The sequence below is a fragment of the Trachymyrmex cornetzi genome, unplaced genomic scaffold (assembly GCF_001594075.2).
Source record: "Trachymyrmex cornetzi isolate Tcor2-1 unplaced genomic scaffold, Tcor1.1 scaffold412, whole genome shotgun sequence".
Taxonomy (NCBI): domain Eukaryota; kingdom Metazoa; phylum Arthropoda; class Insecta; order Hymenoptera; family Formicidae; genus Trachymyrmex; species Trachymyrmex cornetzi.
Genome location: NW_017298876.1, coordinates 385256 through 408705, shown reverse-complemented (window position 1 = coordinate 408705; position 23450 = coordinate 385256). Strand labels below are relative to the sequence as shown.

General features: G+C 33.5%; 1 protein-coding gene across 4 annotated transcripts in view; it reads right to left on the bottom strand.

The window, feature by feature from the left end:
- Positions 1-2731: 2731 nt before the first annotated feature.
- Positions 2732-23450, bottom strand: part of LOC108764338 (uncharacterized) — a 78709-nt gene continuing 57990 nt past the window's right edge. For 3 of the 4 annotated variants that reach the window (XM_018512515.1, XM_018512517.1, XM_018512518.1), the window contains exons 4-6: positions 9861-10074; positions 4750-4884; positions 2732-3199 (exon numbers count right to left, since the gene is read on the bottom strand). In XM_018512515.1, coding sequence (XP_018368017.1) covers positions 2983-3199; positions 4750-4884; positions 9861-10074 — 566 coding nt within the window. In that variant the 3' untranslated portion in view covers positions 2732-2982. The remainder of the gene's footprint in view (positions 3200-4749; positions 4885-9860; positions 10075-23450) is intronic. The other variant, XM_018512516.1, reaches the window with a different exon arrangement.

Here is a 23450-nt window from a genome sequence, read left to right as displayed (position 1 = left end):
TAAAATCTTTGACATATTTTAAAATAAACGGATTTTTAAAAATTGACAAGTTGTTACAAAGCCAATTTATTTAAAACAAAAAAGGCTGAATTATCGAGCTGAATCGCACGGAAATTTGTCATGTTATCTAGCTTGAGCGTTGATCAAGTTTTTCATTGGATTATATATATGAACCGGGCCGGAGATAATTCGTTCGGATTAAAAATAAGAGCGTTACCTCAATTCTGTGCAAATTGGACCGAACATCCCATCGGTCCATCTAAGCTTTGAACATTTGCCAGTGCCAGCTGTTTGATCCATACCTTTATCTATTTAGTTAACGTATTTACCTACCTGAATCAAAATGAGAATTTTCATCGCCCTCGTAATATCGATTTTCATGACTGATTCACGAGAGAGAAGAAAGCCTTCTTTTCCCTCCAATACCAAGGATTGGTCTTGGAAGTTGAGTCATGAAACATTTAAAATATGTAAATACATAGTATATATCCTGATAAATGCGGTTTAGGATATTTGCCCTAATCAATATCACTATTTTTCAGAGTCCTATTTTACACCGCTAATAAGAAATTTTGATAAATTAAACTTCCCGATTGTAGCATAAAATAATGTAATAATAAGCAATGTGCAAACATATTTGCTCACTACCCTTTTTGACCCCTAAATTGCTGCTGTGACAAATTTAATAACTCGCGAGACCGTTTCAACGCTGAAGGGCTAAGGAGGAGTGAAATCGTAAGAGCAAGAGGAAGGAAGGGACACGGATTGATCTTGACCTCTCTCACTTGGATCGTGATTTGATGTCTCGAGGGGACGTGCTAAATCGCGCGCGAGGATACCTTAAGAACTACTTTTGGCCAGAAACGTGCCCCGTTGCGACGAATATCTACCGGGATGTAAATGTTCGAGACGGTGGAGCTTGGCGGTAATGTAAATAGGGAGGTGTGTCGCTCGAGTCGAGAATAACTGAGACTTAATTAATGCGCTGATAGTGCGAAACCATGCTCGGTGTCTTCCCTGCCAGACGGTGCCCTTTCCATACGAAAGAAAGGGATGCCGCGACAATTTTGGCGTACCGTTGGAAATAGTCCTTAATGTATAAAGAGGCAAGAGATGTTCACGTATGGTATTAATTTACAGACATTCATGCAAAATTAGAATCTCGTAATAGAAAGTAAGCTAGAAATTAATAATTTCTGATTCCATATTTGTAAAACATTGAATAACTTCTCTAACATAAATAATTGTTCATTTTTTTGTAAATTAAATTTTTTTTTAAATTAATTCCAATGTTCAAAGTAACAGTTAAAGCTTTTTCTTTTGATAGTATCGAAAAATTTGACTCGTTATTGCGTGCATATTTTTATTATGACAGCTAAAAAAAAGAGAGCGCATCGATAATAACGATTGAAATTTATAAATATTATCAAAATTGTTCTACCGATGGACTACAAAAGCATCGCGAATCAAGTTTAATTTGCGAAACAATTTTTTCTGTTGCAGTACATACAAGTTCTGTTATATATAAAATAAACACCGACATGTTTTTAATTAAATAACGTATGACGAACGTACAAACGTATTATTTTTTTATACGTTTTCCTCGTGCAAACTTATTTATTTCGCTTTCCTATGCGAAATATAGAATTCTTAAATAGATAATATAGCACTATATATTTTTATCTACTTGATAAGTTTCCGTACACACAGTGCACCATTGTATGTGTATCATGATACACGCTAACGTGTAATTTTCGAAGGTTATCACATGCATATTAAATAGCACCTCTGATCAGTAGCGCGCATTGCGTACTTCTCTAGATTATCAATAATGCACAATAGCACTCTAATAATGTAGCAGACGTCGAAGCGCGATCGATTTCCACAATAACTTGGAAATGCAAAATTTTTCAATATCATTTTTATTTCTCTCGAATTCTGTATACAGTGCTGAAAATTTCCAGCCATCGTAATTTTTTCATTTACGTACATTTGTACGATATGCCATCGAGCTAGAAAATGGAGACACTGAGCATGGTTTTTAGTCGAGAGATATCATCGAGCAATGTCTCCGTAGCAACGATATTTCACGATAATAAAACTATCGCGTAGAGTACCGTTAATCAAGCGATAAAAAGTGATGGGATCCATTACGAGATCCCTCGTTTCCTAACATCAATGATAGATCAACCCTCTCGGGTCTTGCGTCAATTGAGATCTAAAACGATCAGGCTTAAAACGGAAAGTTTGATAGGTCGAACGGGTTGACATTAACCAACGTTAACCAGCCATCAATCATTTGCCTCCGTCAATTTTACTCATGCATCGTGCATGCGGAGACCGTGCCCGGTCAAAGCGCCGCGGTGACATCAATTAACTCTCAGTTACCCGGATCGTGGCGCGTAATGCAAGACGCATCTTCATCGTTGTCGCGTTATCTCGCAGACGAGCGAGACGCTCCTAGATCTAGAGGTGGGCAAATTAATTCGCGAATTCGAGTCGAAACTTTTTTAAATAAACGAGAAAATGAATTTTCAAATTTATAGATATTACCAAAAAATAAACATGACAAATGTGTATCAAAAAGACCTTCTAATAAAAAATAAGATTCTTTTTAATACACTTTGTTATATAATGTTTATTTTTTAGTATACCCGTAAATGGAAAATTGTTTATTTTTTAAATATAATTTTTTCTCCTTGATCTTTTAATGTAAATTCAAAAAAATTTGATTCGAATTCGATTCCTTTTCGAATCCAGAAGATTCGATTCGATTTGGTTTGACGTAAGAATTTCAAATACGATTCGATTCGTTTCCAAATATATTATCAAAGATTCGATTCGATTCAATTCGATCTTACAAATGGTTGATTCGCCCACCTCCTCTATCTAAATCGAGACCTGCTGCTCGTCGCAACGGTGCACGAAGCCGTGTTGCTGCTGCTGTAGTTGTTGCTGCTGCTGATGCTGCAGTTGCTGCTGTCATCCGCTGTTCTGTTCGGGTAGCAGTATGCTGACGGATTTGCGGTTCACTGTGGAGACAGCGTGATGGCCGTCGTTCGTTGCGGCCAGGGCAGACATTGGTTGTGGCCGATGGGACGGTGCGACCACGCGCACCTCCGGCCTAGGTGAAGCTTCTCTCAAAGGGCTACCAACGCCTACCAGTTCCTCGGGATTCGTCGCCAGCACTGCTGATGGTCTGCAACGACCACAAAAAAAACCATTCGCCTCATGAATGCGCGTATATTCGCTTCGGCCATGTTAACCCATCAATTTATACTGTCTAAAATTTGGAATAGAATCTAATTCTAAAGAGTGATAAAGAGTGACAATTAAGTTGAAAAAAATGACTCCATTGAGAGTCATTTTTTTAAGAGTGAGATTTCACTCTTTAGAATTAGATTCTACTCCAAAGACTTTAGAGAGTAAGATGTATTTCATACATTTTCAGGGTTGCCATAAATTGCTCATCCTAAAATCTATAACTTTTCCTGATTTAAAAACAAAATTTTATAATTTTCCTTGATGTTTTTAATAATATCTCGAATTTTTTTCTAGTTTCGTCCTAATTTGAAAACCGTCAAATATTTTGTTAAATGAACAATTTAATACAGCAATGTAAATTACTGTACTAAAAAAAAAGGATTGGCTGCTGCAACAATTTAGATGGTATCATATGGCATTTTTAATTGGCTGCGGCAGCCAATTTTTGGTTGCGTTAGCTTATCCGCAATATACGATTTCAATAAGTTAACGCAACCAAAAATTGGGTGATGCAGTCAATTAAAAGTGCTATGGTATATTTTACCATCTAAATTGTTGCAACAGCCAATCTTTTCTTTCAGTGTACTTTAATTGTTAAATTGGTAGTATTCCAAAATTATGTAGATGTAATATACACACATTAAACTTCTTCGAAGGTAAAAATTTTAATTTTCCAGAAAATTTTACAAAATTCTCTTTTCTTTGATTTCTCTATTTTCAATTCCCCTGACATTTTCCTGATTTCCACTTTTGTGGTAATTTTGATTTTTAAATTAGCTCAACCTGGGTAATTTCTAACCATTTCTTCCCTAACCATTTCTTTTGCGTATATTTGCTTTTAACATTTTTCAATTCATATAATATTATATGTATACATATAGTGTTATTGATTTAATTTATTCCTTTTATAATTGTAAATTCAGTCTTTTTAAAAGAAAAAACGATAATTGATGATTTTCTAAAACAGGCCTATCCAAAATTAACTCGCGAATTAAACATTTCCCTCTCTTTATCATCTCGTTGAGCGAGACAGAGAGAACAAAAAAAATAGACGCTGGAGTTTTACCCAGTGACTGACTGCTCATTTATTCTTTTTTTCTATTTATCTGTCTCGACAATGGAAAGATGTTTGGCTCGCGAGTTAAATTTTGGATAAGCTTATTCTGAAGCGGTCTTATAGATTGAGGATTAAAAGACAACGGTAAAAAATTCATGCATTTTAATGATTGAAGGTGTTACTTTAGTATTAATAAAAAAATAAACGAGACTACTAAAATTTTGTCAGAGAATTTGTCAATTTCGTATTTATTTATCGGATTATTATGTTAACTTAAATAAATAATTTCACGTTACCAATTTCAATTTACGCAGACATTACAGACCATTCTTTCATTTTCTGCGGAGGCGATTAATTTATTTCGCAAAGTGCTTCGCTATCTATTTGACGTGTCGGAATCAAGTAAGATAAACGAAATGTTCACGTACCTGTGCTGCGGGGGTGGCGTGGGTGTTCGCGATAGAGGGAAACTGGCGACTTCTCTCGTCACCGAAAGCGACCGGATCGAGCCGAATGTTTGGTCCGGCGATAAATTGGCCCCGACGCTTTGTACCATGCCGCTACTGAAACATGGACATCGGTTAATTGCCAATTAGGCTGTTCACGGAGAGCGCACGCAACAGTGCTCTTCTGTCTTAACCCTTAAGTTCTCTCCGAATGTTTCCAAATGTGACTCAACTCGACTTTGTTCTTACGTTTCGCGGAATACAAGTGAATCACTTATTCGAGAGGTTCTGACCAACAGTAGACTAACAAGGAAAGTTCAGCGACCCGTGAATTCAAATAGATTTGAAACTTCGCGCGGATATAGATTTTAGAGAACGAAGCGACCGACCCTTCAAAGAGATAAACCAATTCTCTTAAGTTTCTCCAATATCTTGGAAATCGTCTAAATTATTTGAAAATCAATCAGAAACGTTACAACACTTTTTTAACAAGTATAAAACCGCAGGATTTCAAACAGTCCTTGAAAAAAAATCAATTTGTGATTTCAGTCTCGTTCTGAGTGTCTAACTTGAAAAAGAACACTCGTATATGAAAATATTCTGAAAGATCTTAAAAAAAAAACTGACGCTGTCAAATGTAATAAAGATAAATAGAATGAGTAAGAAACAAACTCGCGATATTTGTAACAAGCGGTTTCAGTATGCTGTAATTTGCTCGAATACGTCAGCCCTCGATTAAATATGCCTAAGAGAGATGACACATCGATTCTTTTTCTAATAGTTCTTCAGAATTTTACACTTCGTTGCTCCGGGCAAGGTTCTACCGGATCGTTACGAAGACATGATTAATCTTACACGCAAGATAATAATCATTCTCGCATTCGTACACGTGCGCTTAAACGCGTTATTAAATCCAACTTCGATCACACCTCCAATGGTTGGGAAAAAGGTTATACATACTTCGATTTACGAGGAGAACTGACTCTTCTTTATGTTAAAACATGATTAACTTCCTATCATCGATATAAAAAGGATTCGAGATCTTTTATCGATGTGAGGAAATGTGGAAAATGCACGGGTTCTGTGCTCTTCGTATAAACGAGAGATTCCGGACAGACTGTGTGAAAAAAATCTGCAAAGGCTGACATATAAAAATTCGCGTATATATGAAGGCTTACAACAGATATATCGCTTTCATATAGGAATCATCTGTCACACTCTTTCTGACTCTCCCTCGTCGCGCTGTTAACATGTGTCAAAGTGACGAAAAGCCTTCTGAATTTAAGAGTGGAGCTGATCGATAACTTTGAAATGGTACGGACTATAGACGTACCCACGCATTCAACTTGCCTCTACACGCGAGGCATCTGTGCCCTTCGTTGACGTGAAAAGAACGCCTCGTTCTTGTCCCACGTTCCACTAAGAATCGCGACTATTTTAAGGATTAAAACGCTACCACGAGTTACATAGTATAAGTGACTTTTTCATGGAATTTCTCTAAACGTGACTAAAATACAAGATACACTGTTAGATATCAAAGGAACATTGGACATCCAATTCCTTGAGTTAAATAACATTTTATTATTTTTAACTTCTACGTATATATCAAAATGTAAGTCAATCTATTCCAAGTTTTCTATTTTAATGTAACGTTATGAATTTAACAATGTATGCGGAACTGTATATTATCCATTAAAAAATCATGTTGAAGGAGCAGAATATCCAAAAAAATATCCCACACACACAATTTTTTCAGGAAAAAAAATATATATTACATTGCTGACTAAATTCAAAGTTTGATTAATCTGTTCTTTATAATATTTTTGTTTTATAAAAATACTGCCTTTTTTCAATTTTCAACGTTAAATATTTCACACGTACATATTGTAAGATACTTCCTGGTCAAGATTCTTATGGAAAAATAAAGGATACATTTTTAAAAAAAAAAAAAAAAAAAAACTTACACTCCACCAACTGCGTTTGACTTTTAAAGCCCTTTACTTTATCTTTTTGTCATACTTTAAAGTAATAGAATCAAAATCATAATTGTATATTGTTTAAATATCGTTTAAATAAAAATCTATTTATAAAACAAAATAAATATATAGAACTAAATACAAAATATTACTTCTTATTGTATGTGTATTTTAATTGCAAAAAACTATAGCTTATTAAGTTTATTATTTAGTACAAAAATTATTGATATGTATAAATAATATTTTAACAGAACATTTTTTTAATCAATTTTCTAAATTAATTTACGCGAATTTTTTATAACAAATGCATAAAAAAAAGTATAGTATATAATACGTATAAAAATATTTACCAGCGTATAGTGCTGATTGACAAAACAAGTCTGCTGATCTCATTAATATAGATATGTATGTATAGCGTGTCTTGTTTTCGTGCCGCGGGAATTCGCGAAACGATTATCGGACGACAGAACAGGAAATAGTTGATCAAAGTGGATGATTATCGATATTGCAGCAGGGGCTCTGGATGCTTTAAGAGATGCTATGAATTATTCATTCAGACCCGACCGGGCATGTCGAAGTTATATCCGACAAACTTGCTATTCCGCTCGCATTCGCTGAGTTCGCAAACTTTTCGGTAAGATCGGTTTCCTCGCGAAAGGATATTGGTGAGACGAAGGTCTTCTAGAAAGACCTCCGTCGATAATGAAAAAGAGAGTTTTGTAAATAAAAAAGTTTAGTTGCTAGCAAATGCGAAGATTTACATTTTTACGAAAATTAAAATTCATTATTCATTTATCTACATGTGTAGATGTATCTAATACATTTTGAGACTGAAAGCATACAATTTTTTAAGAGGATATTTAAAACTTAATGAACAACAAGTTTTATGTATGTTGTTAATTCTGAGTAAAATAGCTTCATTTATGCTTAATGACTATGCGCTTAATGACGTCTTCTATATTGTAAAAAGAAAGAGCTCTTTCTTGGGGTTTTCTTGTTTTTATTTCATTTATATATAGTAATACATTCATTCTACTGTACACGAGTCAGCACCAACAAAAAATTATAGCGCGTTTATCTCGTTGCTTTGCATTATTTTTTAGGCTTAATCTTGAGCAGCGTAAAATATTATATCCGCGTAGGCCCTAAAATATTAAAAAAAAAAGATGAGAGAGAAAAAACTTCGTACATATTATTATGACAATACTTTGTACATGACTAGAATGCTTGAAATATTGCTTCATATTTTACTTTGTGTGTTCATATATATAAAAAATTTGCAAGTATAGAAACATAATATTAATCTTACAAAGTTTTCACAACAAAGTGATATTAAAAAGTTTCTGCTGAATCACTTTCACGATATACGAGTGGAATTACATTACAGCCGGAAATGACTATAATTGTTATAATGAGTACAGAGTCACAACTAAAAGTTAAAAACTTATTGATATCTAAAAGCAAAATTAATAAAAACAAATAAATAAATTTTTAATGGACCAATAAATTTTCTAGTTTATTGTTTCTAGCATTTATTATTGAAAGAAATAAATAGGGTATTATAACTTACACACGATATTATAACATATACGCAGACGCATACATATATATTATACATATATGTATAATGTATATATAACATGACATGAAATATAATGTCCGCAAATACATCTTCAGCTACTTCATTTTTCACAACACTAATTGTTATTACATTGTGACACGTAAAAAATGATTACATAAATAAAAAAGGAAGCTTTAATCATCATTCCTTCATCAATTATCGTGCGACATTACTCTAATATCAAATGCAGCTATATTGTTATTGTCATTCTTCTGATTCCAAAAAAAAAGCAATTAAATAAATATTACAGAAAAGCATTTCTTCACAAAAGATCCCGCACTAAATAATTATATGGAAAATTGGATCCCCGTGAAACGAGTTAGTTTTCATATATAATATAGCTTATAATTGAACAAACGATATAAATACAAAGTTCAATAATAATATTAGGTAGTATTTGAATTATGGTATATCAAACGCATAAAACTTGTGCTCATGGAGCATTTTTGATAATAATAACTTAAAAATTAATTATTATCAACTTTATGTCTGTGACATCTCTTGTTCACTACTTTATAAGTTAAATATATGTGAAAATTGATTTATTTCACCGAGACCCAATTTTCCATTAATTAATGAGGAATTTTTTAATAGTTTAAAAACAAGTTTAAGCAAATATACATTAAGTACTTATGTAATATAACTGTGAATTTATTAAATACATATTTATTGATAGACTGATTGTCAAGTGCAATATGCAATAAACAAAAAATATCTTACAAAAATGATTTTTTTTTTACCTAGTCACGAAAAAGTCATTTATTTCATCGGTGACGTATTTCTAGTTCTGACGAAAATAAAGGAATCAATATGACGACTGACGTATGTAGCAAGAAATTACAATAGATCAGCAATGAATTAAAACGTACGTTGATTATTGCCGGCTATGAACTTTCATGTGGCTTACATTACTGAGCTATGTTTGTCTCATAGCTGGATATAATGCTCGATAAAATATGCATTAAAACCTATTTTAAGTGAACATGGCCTTTAGTCGAATGGCAACCGGTGTCGCTGTTATGTCGAAAATGGAACTTTGCAATCTTCCGCGAATTTACATAATTACAGAGGATCTTTGGTATCGCTAATTATTTCCTCTAAAGTTTCTCTGGTAAAGAAACTTAATTCATATTTAGCTTCATTCGAGAAAACAACGTAGAAAAATAATTGGCCCCGAGTTCGATAAAAGTTTAACTTAAAATTGATTTACAAAGAAAAACACAGAGAAAATAATATGACAGAATCGACAAATACACAATGTTTGGTATCAAATTTCTAAAATTTGATACCAAACTTCAACAACATGTCCTATTTTTACACTCATTGTCAGTATTAGTGACATTTATAGTGATTTATATTGTCCGATATAACAATTTGAAATCCCTCGGTTTTGTCAAGCTTTGACGTTAATAAATCGAATCTCGGTATTACATATGTCATCGAAAGTAACACATAAAACGTTTAATGACGTATATTAGAGGATGAGTTATATTCACCTGACGGAGCCCGAAGTCACTAGGAAAGGCATGGGCGTCGGGCACGGGCTCAAAGGCGAGCTGCTCACGGAGCTGCGAGTGCTGCTCAAAACGGAGTGTGGACATTGCGGCGGGCCTACGTGCGGTCCTCCCGCACCGCTTCCGCCTTTGCTAGACGTGCGACCTTTCAGGCACGGGATCTTCGGCCATCCGCTTACATCCTTGCCAGATACCCCTAAAACAACGCATATCTCATTGGTTATTTTAGGAACACTAGCGACGAAAACAAACTGTACTGATGAAACATCAGCAGCAAATCGTTTAACTAATTAGTATCAATTTACATATATACTTCAAATTTTTGGAAAAATTCTAAGTTAACTTTTTATTAAATACTGAAAAAAAATGATGTTTCAACATTTTAATTAAAAATAATCTTATTGATTTATAACAACAGTATTAATGAAATAAATAAAATTTTATTAAAACGAGAGCATAAGTATTTGTGTTTCATTAATGATATTATTGAATTAAACAAAATTAATTAATTAAAACAATACATTATTTTTTTCAATGTAAGAATATAATTATCAAGTTCTTAATAATCCGAGACTGAGGATTTTTGAGTAGTACAAAGTTTTCATTGATATAGTTCATTTATCTTAAAAAAATAGTAAATAATACTTAATATTAAGTTTTTGTTAGGTGCGGCGTATGTACCGGAGTTACCCTACATAAATTTAAATAGATAGTTATAAAGAACGTAACAATTAACGTTATACAAAAACATTGATTGCAAACAATCTATTTATAAATTTTTATTTGGTGCTTTGGAACACATTGTATGTACATAAATATACTAAATAGATTATAATAGATTATGCTTTGCGACAAAATATATTCTGCGTCTAAAAGCGTATCGTGATAAAAAAGTTGTTGATATTTTTAACTATCTCAACGTCATTATAAACAGAAAGTTTTACTTCTTTTTTAATAAGCTGTATTTAGCAATTTCAAAAACGTAAATTTTTTCACTTAACTTTAAATTGCGTGTGCATAAAAACTTTAAGAATAATATGATGAAGCATGTACGAATATATTACGTTAATAATGAACTTATATTCAGTTATTCATCATCGATAATAATAAATAAAATAAGAAATTGGAAGGGCTACGAGCCAGAGATACAAAAACAAAGAAAATATATTATAAAATTATAAAAATGAAATTACAGCAAAACAAACGTTTCGACATCGATCGGGTCATTCTCAATGTTGACAAAAAATTATTCATAAATGTTAAATTATTACAAACGGAAACATTATATAACTTATCTATCACTTAATATAATATAAATGTATAATATAATATAAATATTTGTTAATTACTGAAATGCTTGCAACAATGTAGTCACATTCTTTTAATCTTTCTAAATAATCCAGAAACCCACGAAAAGTAATGGCATTTTGCGTGTGTTCTTGTAAAAGTTGTCCTATTTTTATTTGAAAGGTTTAATGAAAAAAAAGGTAAGGATCGGTTGGAACCATTACATAATCAAAATGTCGTTTACAAGATATCATGTGATGACTGTGATGTTAGTTACGTAGGCCAAATTAAGAGGCAGTTAAAGACTCGACTGCATGAGCATGTTTCCGACATTAATAAAATAACTAAATCTCTCCATCAGTTATCTCTAATCACCGTATAGAGAAGAGCCATAATTTTAAATGGGACAATGCAAAAATTTTGGACATAAAACCTTCCTATAACAAGAGATTAATTTTGGAAATGATATATATATTAAAAGACAAAAATATGGAATTAATAAACAAAATGATACGGATTCATTCTCTATATTCTAACATCATATAGTCTCTTTCCCCCTCTTAGTTGTTTATCCTTATTCCCCTTCCAGTCAGCACCTTCCTTTGTCTATTAGTCTCCTTTTATTATTGTGTTACGTTATACCGTCGGAGTTACATCATTCTTTGTTCAGACGCTATATAATTTTGACACATCTTTTCTTCTCATTGCAATTGCTCTGATATAAGATTTTATAAGCGACTGTTATTTTTTCTCCTTTTAATGAGATGTAAACTTTTCTCTTAAGAAGGTACTTATATAATATTTTGTTAATTTTATTCTACAATAGTATAATTGTTTGAACTGAAAGTGTTACGGTTACTGTTTGCGGTTTCTTTATAGATCTTTTTATGTTAATCTTTTACACTGCTGGAATGCTTCTATACGCGCGCGCATGCGTATAGAAAATTTTAGAAAAATACATACAATGAAAGAAAAGATTGACTGAATATGGCACAGTGCTTTTAATTAGTTGCAGTAACCAATTTTTGGTTGCGTTGGCTTATCGAAATTCTGTATTGACATTGCAGATAGGCTAACGCAACCAAAAATTGGCTTCTACAGTTAATTAAAAATGCTATGTCATATTTTACCATCTAATTTGCTGCAGCAATCTTTCCTTTCAGTGTAAAGGACTTTAATTCTTACGTGATTTTTCTTCGATATTATCTCAAGAATCATTATAAGATAATCATATCGGTATGCGTACTGCACGTTTATCATGAGTACTAAACGGGAGATGTTGAACTCCTCCTGTATTGATAGCATTATTGCAGTGTCAAGATAATGGGGTGTTTAGTATGTAAAGGGGAGCTTTCGCGATCTCTTCCGAATCCACGACGATTTGAATATACACGGCACAGTTAATGGTTTGCCGAAGTGATACGCGACTCTCTTGGTTATTTAGATTTCCGTCATGAGATAGAAACCGAACATATATTAGTAGATGGAATGATTGTATCTTCATTACATAGACAGCAACTAGATCCGCTCTTCGTTTGATACTCTTTGTTATGAAGAACTCTAAATAACGCGTGTTGTCGTTCGAAATGAAATAAAAATTGTGATCACGTTTCGTACTGTTGGGACACGATTATTTAAAATGCCGTTATCAGCGGACATCCGATTATTTTTTCAGTGACTGTTGGATGGGAAGATCTTTAAAGATCGATTAAACGTCACGTGTAAAAAAATATATAATAAAAAACTTGCAATTGAATTTCTGAAACCTCTGTTAAGTTACCATCCTTATCACTGAAAATCAGAATAAGGTATGTAGCAAAAGTAAGTGCTAATTTAATGCTAATTGAGTACTCTATTTCTGATTCTAGTGCTCAAATTATTTAGCAGGAATCTGCGTTTCAAGGTGAGAATGCTGGATTCAATATAACACATAATTCGAATAAAATTAAAAAAAATAAATATCACAAAATATGAAGCTCTTTAAGTACTTTTAAGTGTCTCGATTTTAATACTAAAATCGCTGTTGTGTCATTTTTTATCCATCTGGTAGTTTTTCTTTTCCATTTAATTTGGATTTGCACGTGGAGTTTTAGATTTTTGTGACTTTTCGTAAATAGTCATAATTAATTACAAGTAATTTTACTTTTATGATGACAACTCTCCCTCGTAAAAAGCCAAATTTATCTTGAACCGCAATTGGATTAATTTAGACCCGCAGTTCTAGTGTTAAAAGATACTTTACATTTGTTTGTTTTAACGCTCGATAACTTAGAGGTGCTTTTTCAACGATAACTGAGAACCAAAATTAGATGTTGTATATCTTATAGGAGCCCAAAATTAGGAAATAATTTAACACTGGAACCAATTCTCTGTGTTAATTTTGAAAGATACTTTATTGTTATTCGTATATTATTATGATTGCTTCTTTGACTTGTATTTTCTAAGTTTATAAATATAAAAATTGACAAAGAAGCTCACGATTTCGATATTAAACAATTTCTTGATTTTGATAGTCCTAAGATATATAATCTCTGTTCACTTTTTATCATCAAAAATTCTTAAATTATCAAGCCTTTTTAAACAAACAATAGTAAAATATCTTTTAAAATTGAAATACATATAAGCACAAAGAGCATTTAATCTTTTTTTTTCTTTGTTTAAATATTATACTTTTTTATTTGTCGTATTTTGATCCAAAAATTAGAAATTAAAGTACTACATTAACACATAATTAACACTTAATTTTGATATATACCTTGTTCCATTTTCAGTGGTAGCAACTTGACAAAGGTTTCTGAAATATAGATTTGATAGACATTCTGACGTTAGCACGATTAAAAGAAAATCAACTCCATGCCACTGAAGAAGAATGTGAAATTATTAGAATATATAACACCAAGGAACATGAATACATTCTTGAAATTTTGAATTCTTTGTTTTAACGCGCAGTGTAATTTGGCAAAATTTATTACGTACGAAATTCAGGAATGCTCGTTGAGCATTCCCGGGATCACGGTCATTCGCCAATTAAATTCTAGCTACCTTCCAACGTCAACGTTGGATAATTCAGACAGGAAGGAAGCCGCTCAAACAGTGCAATGCGGTGGACAAGTACAAGCATGAAATTTGTAACGCGGTCGGATTGTCGACTCGAGAGTCTGCATAGAGCGTGGAATACTCTGTTCTGCAATTCGGTCTTCCAACAATGGAGATCAGCCCATACCAACAAAGCCTGTGGCCAACGTTTCGTTCCCAGCTATGTACACTTCACGCGTACACGTATGAGCGCGAAAAAAAATGATAACTGTTGCCAAATGCATGACTGCACGGTGATGCCGTAACATCGACGAGACAAGAAAAAGTCGATGAATAGACGATGCTGTGTAACGACTGTCGGTATTCTTCCTCTTCATAAAATGCAGAGTCATTTCATTACGATTGAATTATTTCATACAGCATATACCGGTGATTTAAAACATTTATGTAAATATTTTCAAATGTTAAATTTATAAATGATAAATATCGGTGATAAACATTTACATTAATATAGATATATTTTCAAATGATAAATTTATTAGATTAATAAAATATGTATGATATATAAGCTATTTCCAATAAATATTGAGATATCTGAAGACAACTGTTTTTTCCTTTGCACACACATTTTTATGTCGGCTGAAAATATAATAACCTAGTATCTACAGAAGCTTTTTTTCTCGTAATGACCCGAGTTAGCAAACCATTAACTTTAATATCAAAACGTGATAAATTACCGTGAAGTAAACGAAATTCTAGCTTCCTCGAGCTCTCTAAACGCAAATATCTAATATTATAAGGTGAAAGGTTACGGAGATTAGTGCTGAGGAGATTAATTTTTCCTTCCAGGAAATTAAATACAAAATCTTTTAGATAACGAAGACGGACGTAGGATTAAAAAGGTTTAAAGAGAACTTTGAAGATACAAAAACAATATTGTAAACGTCATCAACAAAATTAGTAATCAGTTATTCCAAAGTAATCATTAATCAAAATCCAATATTTTACTTAACGATTCATTAACAATTGTAAATTCTAGTAGTATAGTATTATCAAGTTATAATCCAATCCCATGCGCTTAACGATTTCAATTATCCTCGCTCGATCATTCATTACTTTTATAGCATCTGCAGGACAAAAGCTTTCCAACTAAATTATTTATCGGTGGGTGAAGATGTATGAGCATGAATGTTTGTGCCATGCCTAGCCGTCGCCGCGTCGCCATCGTATAGTCGTCGTGCAAGAATCGTTTAATCTCGAAGTCAATAGCCGTCACTCTACTTCCGTCAGAATTTCTCGGGCTTCGTAAAGCTAGACAATAGCAGAAAAGAATGACGCAACGGCGGACTAGTGGATATTGCACCGTCGTGTCGTAGGTACAAATCGCGCGGACAAGAGGGAAAGAAGAAGTTGGAGGCCGAAAGTATCGGAAAACCGTTCGACATTCGTCTCGGGATGAGGTCTTTCAAGTATAGAGAGTTTCGTCATGGGAGGACGAAGAGAAGAAGATGAGACAGCGAGGCCTGCAAGCGACAGTCCACTGGGATTTGTTCCTAACCAACGTCCAGACTCTCAATAAACTCGCGGCAAACCGCCAATCGATTACCAGCATCCACATCTATAGATGTTTCAAACTTACCGGTTTTTTTTAATTGAGCGATCGAAGTAAGAGAAGCGACGGTTATTTCAATCCCGTTATTAGATTTAAACATTAAAATTCGTTTGAACAAATGAAGTCTCGATTACTTTTAAAAAATATCAAGATCTATTTTAAAAAATATCGAGAAGAATGAAAAAGAAATAGAAACAGATTCTTTGTGCAGGTACTTTATATATGTACTATGCGTTATATTTATTTCACTTTGTACAATTTTTATATGCGGCAATTAATTTTTTGGTTAATAAATTCAGAGCTGATCTTTTTTTTCTAAGGAATTTAATTTAATATCTATTTTTTTTTGGCAGATTTGTTTAACTGTTAATTTTATACATGTGCGCAATTCAGAGGAAATTATAGAAATCGAATTGTAACACATACGCCTGCAGGTATACAGTACCGAAATAACATCATTTTGACTCTAATTAACTGACTGACATAGTTCATTGGTATAGGTCAAAGGAAGCCAAAGGTGGTATTCCACGATTCAGTGGCGGTCAGCATTTTAATTGGCTGACCGGGCATCGCCGAAACGTGAGGACGACCTACTTTTAGCAAAGGCCAAGACTGCCGGCTAACTCGTCGCTGCGCTATGCCATATTAATCAATCCCTCTCTCCTCCCGTTATCTCTAACCGCACAAGGGTTAGCGTGCCTTGCAGTGTACGATAAACCTGACCTTTCAACCAAATAAAATATCTCATCAGATCTGACGATTGCACAGTTGAGCGATGCGGCGAAACGCGTCCTCGTGGAAGATCAATCGGCGTTTAACGACAATCTGATAAATCGCGAACCATTTGCGAAATATACTCGAACGCCAGCGAAATATGCTCGAACGCCAGCGAAATTAATGCAGCCTCTCGGAAAAGTAGGATGGGCGGGTGACAACGCTGACCGCCAATTCTATTCCCTGTGGAGCATATACGCTACATATGCATTTTTGTGGAAAATGGAGTCAAAAGTTCAGGATCCTGATGTAATAATACGTTTCATCGACGTAGGTTTTTTAGTCAGTTATATAATTTACGTTGGGCGTCACCCTTTTTATGGATTTTTCGAACAAAATATGGAGATGGTATCTTCTCGACAAAAATGTGGAGAATTGTTTTTGGATTATAGAGAATTAAAAGTCCTTTCCAGCTGAGCTTTAGAAGCTAAAAATGATAGCAAAATTTTTTCTTTAAAATCTAGAGAAAAAATTGAAAATAATAATTTCAAAAAGGCTATTAATAGATCCAACTTATCAAGATATTTACGAAATGTAAAAGATTATAGACTGTTTTGCTTAGTTTTTCTTTCTCTAGATAAATAGAACATTATTCTCTTAAAAGTTTACTGTAAATGTTACAATTACTTGAAAATTGTTATTTTCGTATTATGTTATTATAATTGTATTAAAAGAGCTTTTTTTAAGCTTCCTCGTGTGCGGATTATCCGACCTTTATTTATGGTTAAAATTCAGTGATGAATTATGGTTTATCATCTAGTATAATAGAGCCTTATCGTGCAGGTAGCATCGTGTAATCTGACATAGATATTACCTTTTTAGAGAATATAATAATGCAGAATATCTATATATTGTATGCGGCAATTTAATTACAATACAACGCTACAATTAATATTGTAATTAACAGAATGTCAGAGCGGCTTAATTAATGAAATGTAATTGCAAAAAGTCATTTAAAATATAAAATCATAATGAATAATGAACGTAAAAGTTGCATTTTCACGTATGTGTCTAATTAGTCTAGTTTATTCAATTTAACAAAACTTCACTTTAACAGAACTGTAAAGTTCTGTAAAATTTTTAGACTCATTGTTAGTTTGTTACACCGAACAGATTCATCTTATTTTATCTTATTTTTTATCTATTATACATATTTAAAAAATCTATCAAAATCTATCCAAATTTTAGCTAAAAGGAAAAAATTTCTTTATTATCTTTAAAAGCTTCTCTTCTAAAGCTCAGCTTTTCTGGAAAGGGTTTCCAATTCTCTATAACCGAAAAGCAAATTTTTGCCGAGAAGATACCGCCTCCGCATTTGATTGTTCGAAAAATCCGCAAGTGAAAAGAGAGTGACGTTCAACGTAAATTATATAAGTAACCAGGAAATCTACGTCGATGAAACTTCTGACGGCTATATTCATACGAGACAGTTCCCTCCGCACTTAAGCATTTTGTCGTCATTACTGTTCTCTCTCTCTCTCTCTCTCTCTCTCTCTCTCTCTCTCTCTCTCTCGTACGCCTATCGTTTATTCGCCCACGGAAAACCTTCCAATACTTGAAGAACTGGAGAAAGTTGTAGTAAGTCACGTAGGTGGGTGCCGCGGGTACGCAGATATAGAAGAAACAAACTGAATCGACGGAAGCAACGTTTATACACACGCGGCCCTGAGAACACGGCTGCAACATCTGTCGTCTAATTGTAATTTGTGGAACACCGTCCGTCCGTCGTCCGTGCTCCGCACCTGCATTGTATTTTAAATATCGAAACAACAGATCGACATTTTTCCACGCGCCAAACGATTACGAAACAATTCGTGCACGCTGTATCATCTTGAGGACAAACAGCTTCTTTCAATATTTCTTTTTCATTATTTCTTGTTAGTATGTAGTACATTAACGTTTAAAGTTTGTATATTTCTCCAACAATTCTATTTATCAAAAATCAAAGGCTAGCGTGAGTTTATTACGTTCGTTTTGTGAATTCAAATAAGCAATCCACAGCATAACGTCTCTATAATTAATATTGAATAAAGCAAATTGAAAAGGTTACAATTGCAATTATAGGGTGAGATTTATGATCGCAATATAGAAACAGAAGGGTTAATTACAGCCTAAGAAAAGTCAATTATTATATATTGCAGAAGCTTTTGATCTCTAATTAGCTCTTCTATGTCTACTTGACTTAATATTAGCGATTCATCTCACGATAGCCTTATATATATAACCCGAGATTATTTGTTTGCTTTGCATGGTAGTTATTAAGATTTTGCTAAAACAAATTTAATTTGACCTCTATATCAAGAGAACAGGAGTCAAATTAACACAAACATCTCTATTTTCAAAATATCACAAATTTCTAGATTTGTGTTTCCTTAAACGACTGATGCATATGTACTAACAATAAGTTAAATCAGAAGTAGAATACGAGTAACTAACATAAGAGCTAATGAAATCGCAAATCAGTTTATGAGCGGAATACCCTTGCAAAGATCTAAGAGAGCGCGCTTGCCATCAGAGACCTTCCTCGATAATAATAACCGTCGCGTTTATCTTCAGTGACGTTCATGAACGCCGGTAAAATACGAAATGCGATTAGGCGGAGGGCGAAGTGCGGTAACGACATTATCCGACGTTGCCGTAGTGTATTTGTTAAGAGAGGCGGAGCAGAAAGGGGTAAAACGGAGAAGACCGACATTCAGGAACGAGAGGAAGGACGAGATACGGACGTACGAGGAGGAGGCAGAGGAGCAGAGCAGGATCGAGGGCAGCAGATGTCATGGACCCTGCGCGACCCATTTTACCCTGTCCTGTATAAACTAGCTCGCTAATGCTGTTGCTAAACCACCATCGACGACGTTCAGCGACGCCCACCGTCGCTGACCCCGGTTGGCAGTAAGCAACCAATGTCGATAGTCTTTACCATTACTACATCGCCTAATGCAGCCTTATTTATTCTGGAGATCACATTGTATCTTTTATTGACATCTTAGCCATTTGTGTTTCACAAAATATATAAATATAATATGGAGAGCGCGACACGAATCAATATCTACGAAAGAACTAAATTTGGAATATATCGTTACGCAAATTTTATTTTAAGAACAGGATATTGATTTCTGAATCAAACAGAGAATAGCCTATATTCTTCCCGAAAACGTCATCTTTATCACGAAAGTTGTTTTTGCGAAAAATTTTGCAGATTGATTACAAATGTGACGTAAGTTTTATAATTCTGCACGAAAAAAAATATTTGATTGAATTAACTGGAATTATGAATTAAATTAACTGGACTCTGATGGAAAAAGAAATCCAGAACTCTGGTTATATCTACTAGATATTTCTTTAATATAATAAAAAATTTTAGTAGATTTAATCAGAAAATTCTAAATTAAATATCAGTTATTAAAACTAAAAGTCTACTAAATTTAATCAAAATTTAAAATCATTCATTTTCCATCAGAATTCCAGTTAATTCAATCAAATATTTTTCTTCGTGTGGGAAATTTTAAACATTAGTACACACGATGCCATTCGTATCCTGCGCATTTCTTTTCTTTGAAATACTACTATACTTAGATAAAAATAATAATCTTTATCCTTTTCTTTTCTTTTTAAATAACTTTATAAATATAATATTTTCTAAAGACGTTAAAATACACGTAAGAATCACTTATAATTTTTCTATATTTGTAAAAATAATACAAATTAGGACACGGACAGAACAATCCATAGTATGTAATAAAAAATCGAAAAAACATCGTTTGTATTAAGGATTAAGAGGATGATATGATGGAATTATCGGCATTACAGATTAAAAAGTCCTTCGAATTGGTTTTACAGAATAGAAAATCTTTTTACATGTGTAAAGTATATATCGAATCAACTTCGGGATATTCAACTTAAACTTAAAAACATAAAAAATTAAAAAATTATATATATATACAATTATTTCACTTTTTCCGTTTTTTTAACTTTCAGTATCCCGAGGTTTATTCGTGTGTGTTTAACACAACACAAATTTAAATATAATACATATATAAAAGTTTTCAATTTAAAGAACTTTTTAACCTGTAATGTCGGTAATTCTGTCACGCTAGCATCATATTAATAACCAAAGAAATTTTTGGAAAAATTTGAATCGTATAGAATGTTACATACATATATAGAAAACTGTATACCGATTCTTGCTTCGATTTTTCGTAGAAGGAGTATCGATCGCACAAACGAATCCTGCCACATAAAAAATGCACTCAATTGCGTCATAGAAACGACCTGTGGACGTCGATTGAATTTCACCTTGTGGTCACTTCGTCTTCCCGCCTCGTGTTGACGTCTACGCATCGCGATTACGCGATTTGCATTCGTGCCACAGTGATGCACCAAGGCTACGCTTCTCGAAGACGATCCTCTGCCACGGCGAATTTACATTTAGATCGAAACGCAATCGGTTCACTCAGCGAAGTCGATTCGGCGACGACGGATGAGCGCCAGTTTTCCGCTTCGTTTCCAATGATGGCAAGGAGAGATCGCTATATACGCAATATAATATATGTAGACTCTTCCTTTCCTTCTGCCTCTTGAGGCAGGGCTTCACGCATCGCCGGTGATGCGCTCGCAAGAAAATTGCGTACGAACTTATCGCCGAGTCATACTCCGCTTGCGCTACGCGAAGATCAAATTTACGGAGAGTTTCCGACAACGACGAGATGAATTTGTCGAAGCGTGAACGCTTCGAGTTAGCGCAGAAGATAGCAAACTGTAAACAATCTATAAAAATATAGTGTACCAGACCTTAACTCCAAAAAATATTTTGGAGCAAAATATGGAGCCAATTTTTCCTTAATTAAAACATGAAAAATATATCAAAATATAATTCAATTAGGATTCCAATAATAAAATAAAAATTCAATACATTTTTACGATATCTCCTATTATGTTCCTGAACGAGTATCGACAAAAAAGTCTCTTTTACAACTTGCTCTTCGCTTAGATTCATGTGACATAATCATCGAGAGTGCACATTTGTTCTATTATTTTCTTTTACGATTTCTGCTTGCGTTCAAATTAGTATTACTCGCAGACGGAAATTTTAAAAGCACGTCGTCGGTCACGCTTTCCATGCCATTGCTCTGATTGCTCATCCTCAAGTAAGACTCTTGCCCGCGTTTTTTGCATGGCCTCTTCCGCAAGACAAGCTGTGTTTAGCCACGCTTCGTGAAGCCAGACGTAATTTCGTCGTCTCGTCATAAAGCTTTGGTGACAGTTGTCATTACCGTACGCCACCGTGAAGAACGAGAATTGTTTTCGCACGACGAATACTCGTCGTGCTTGAAATTACGATGATGTTTCTCAAAATGGTATCTGTTATTTTTCATACAAAGCACGCGTAAGTGCTTGTTTAACAAGTACTACCATATAATTCACATTTGAAAACGTCAGTTAGCATAAGATTGGTAAAGAAAATAGTTCATCATAAATCATAACTATAATATTGAAAAAATTATCAGAAAGTAAATAGTTATACTTTTTCCAAGTTATCATATATAAACTAAGTAGTTTCTTTAAACAATTTTTAAATAATTTTAAAATAATCGTCATCTTTTCTCGCAAATTTAATTTTTAAACATAAATGTTTTAATAAGCCTTCAATAAAAATATTATCTTGTTTCCGTTGGCATTACTTATTTAAATCGGACGTGTTATAATACGAAAGAAATATCTTAATGTTATGTTAACTATTTCATTCTTGTTAATTACACAGGCTTGCAAAATTGGAAGTGTTGAAAGTTGATTGGGATTTAACAATGTTTTCTTACGTAATTTTTTGCGTTGAAGATATCTCGAAATCTTGACGTGATAGAGCGATTCTGCAGCCGAATTCGGATTCAGCGCAAAAAATTACGTAAGAAAACATTGTCAAAATCCAATCAACAAATTTCGTTTTAAATGTTGCCTTGGAATGGAACATATGTTCCCTAACGTTATTCGGACCATGAAGCCATATGTTTTCTCGACATTCTCTTAATGAAGATCTTCCACGTCTGACTGAGTTCACATTGACAATGTGAATAACACTTTAGATTGAATCACCAATTGTAAGCTGAGAATGATTCCAAGAAGAGTTAAAACGTTTTATATAAAAATATGTTATATGTTTATGTTTTTACTTACAATTAATTAACTGCGTTATATTTTATTTACGCATATTTAAGTTTTTACTTACAACGTTTTTACTTATATTTGCCGCTTTCACTCTTAATATTTCTATAATATTATCATCTTGTTCTGTCTTTTCTACATGTTTGCAATCAAACACGATAACAAGCTTAGAGAATCGTTAATTCTTATTAAATAATTCAATATCCATTCAAATATTCAATTAAGAATATCAAGAATATCAAATAATTTTAAAACATATTCTATCAACATTTGTCAGAATTAATTCTCTTTTTATAGCTATGAAAGTTATATTTTCTCAAAACTACATACTAGAAGATTATTTCGAAATGTCTACATTTGCTCGAAGTATACTCAAGCGAAAATATCATCACATCGGTATGAGATTCCAGGAAAACTTTCAGTCTCGCGAAGAACGCACAAAGGGTGTATCCGAGCCAGGATGAAAATGGGAGACGAGAACCCGTCCTTGATAGAACATACTAAGCTCCTTTGGCGTACGCAATAAGATGTCTAAGGTATATAGTGCAACGCTCCGGATGTGCTGAGTATGCGAGACGCATGAAAAGGAACGCGTTTGAATCGAAGAACGCACAAAGAGGGAGAAAAAGAGTAGCGATCCACTCAGGCTGAAATTAAATGGGCGGAACTGAAAGTGATGCACGCGCGTCGCACTGCGTACGCTG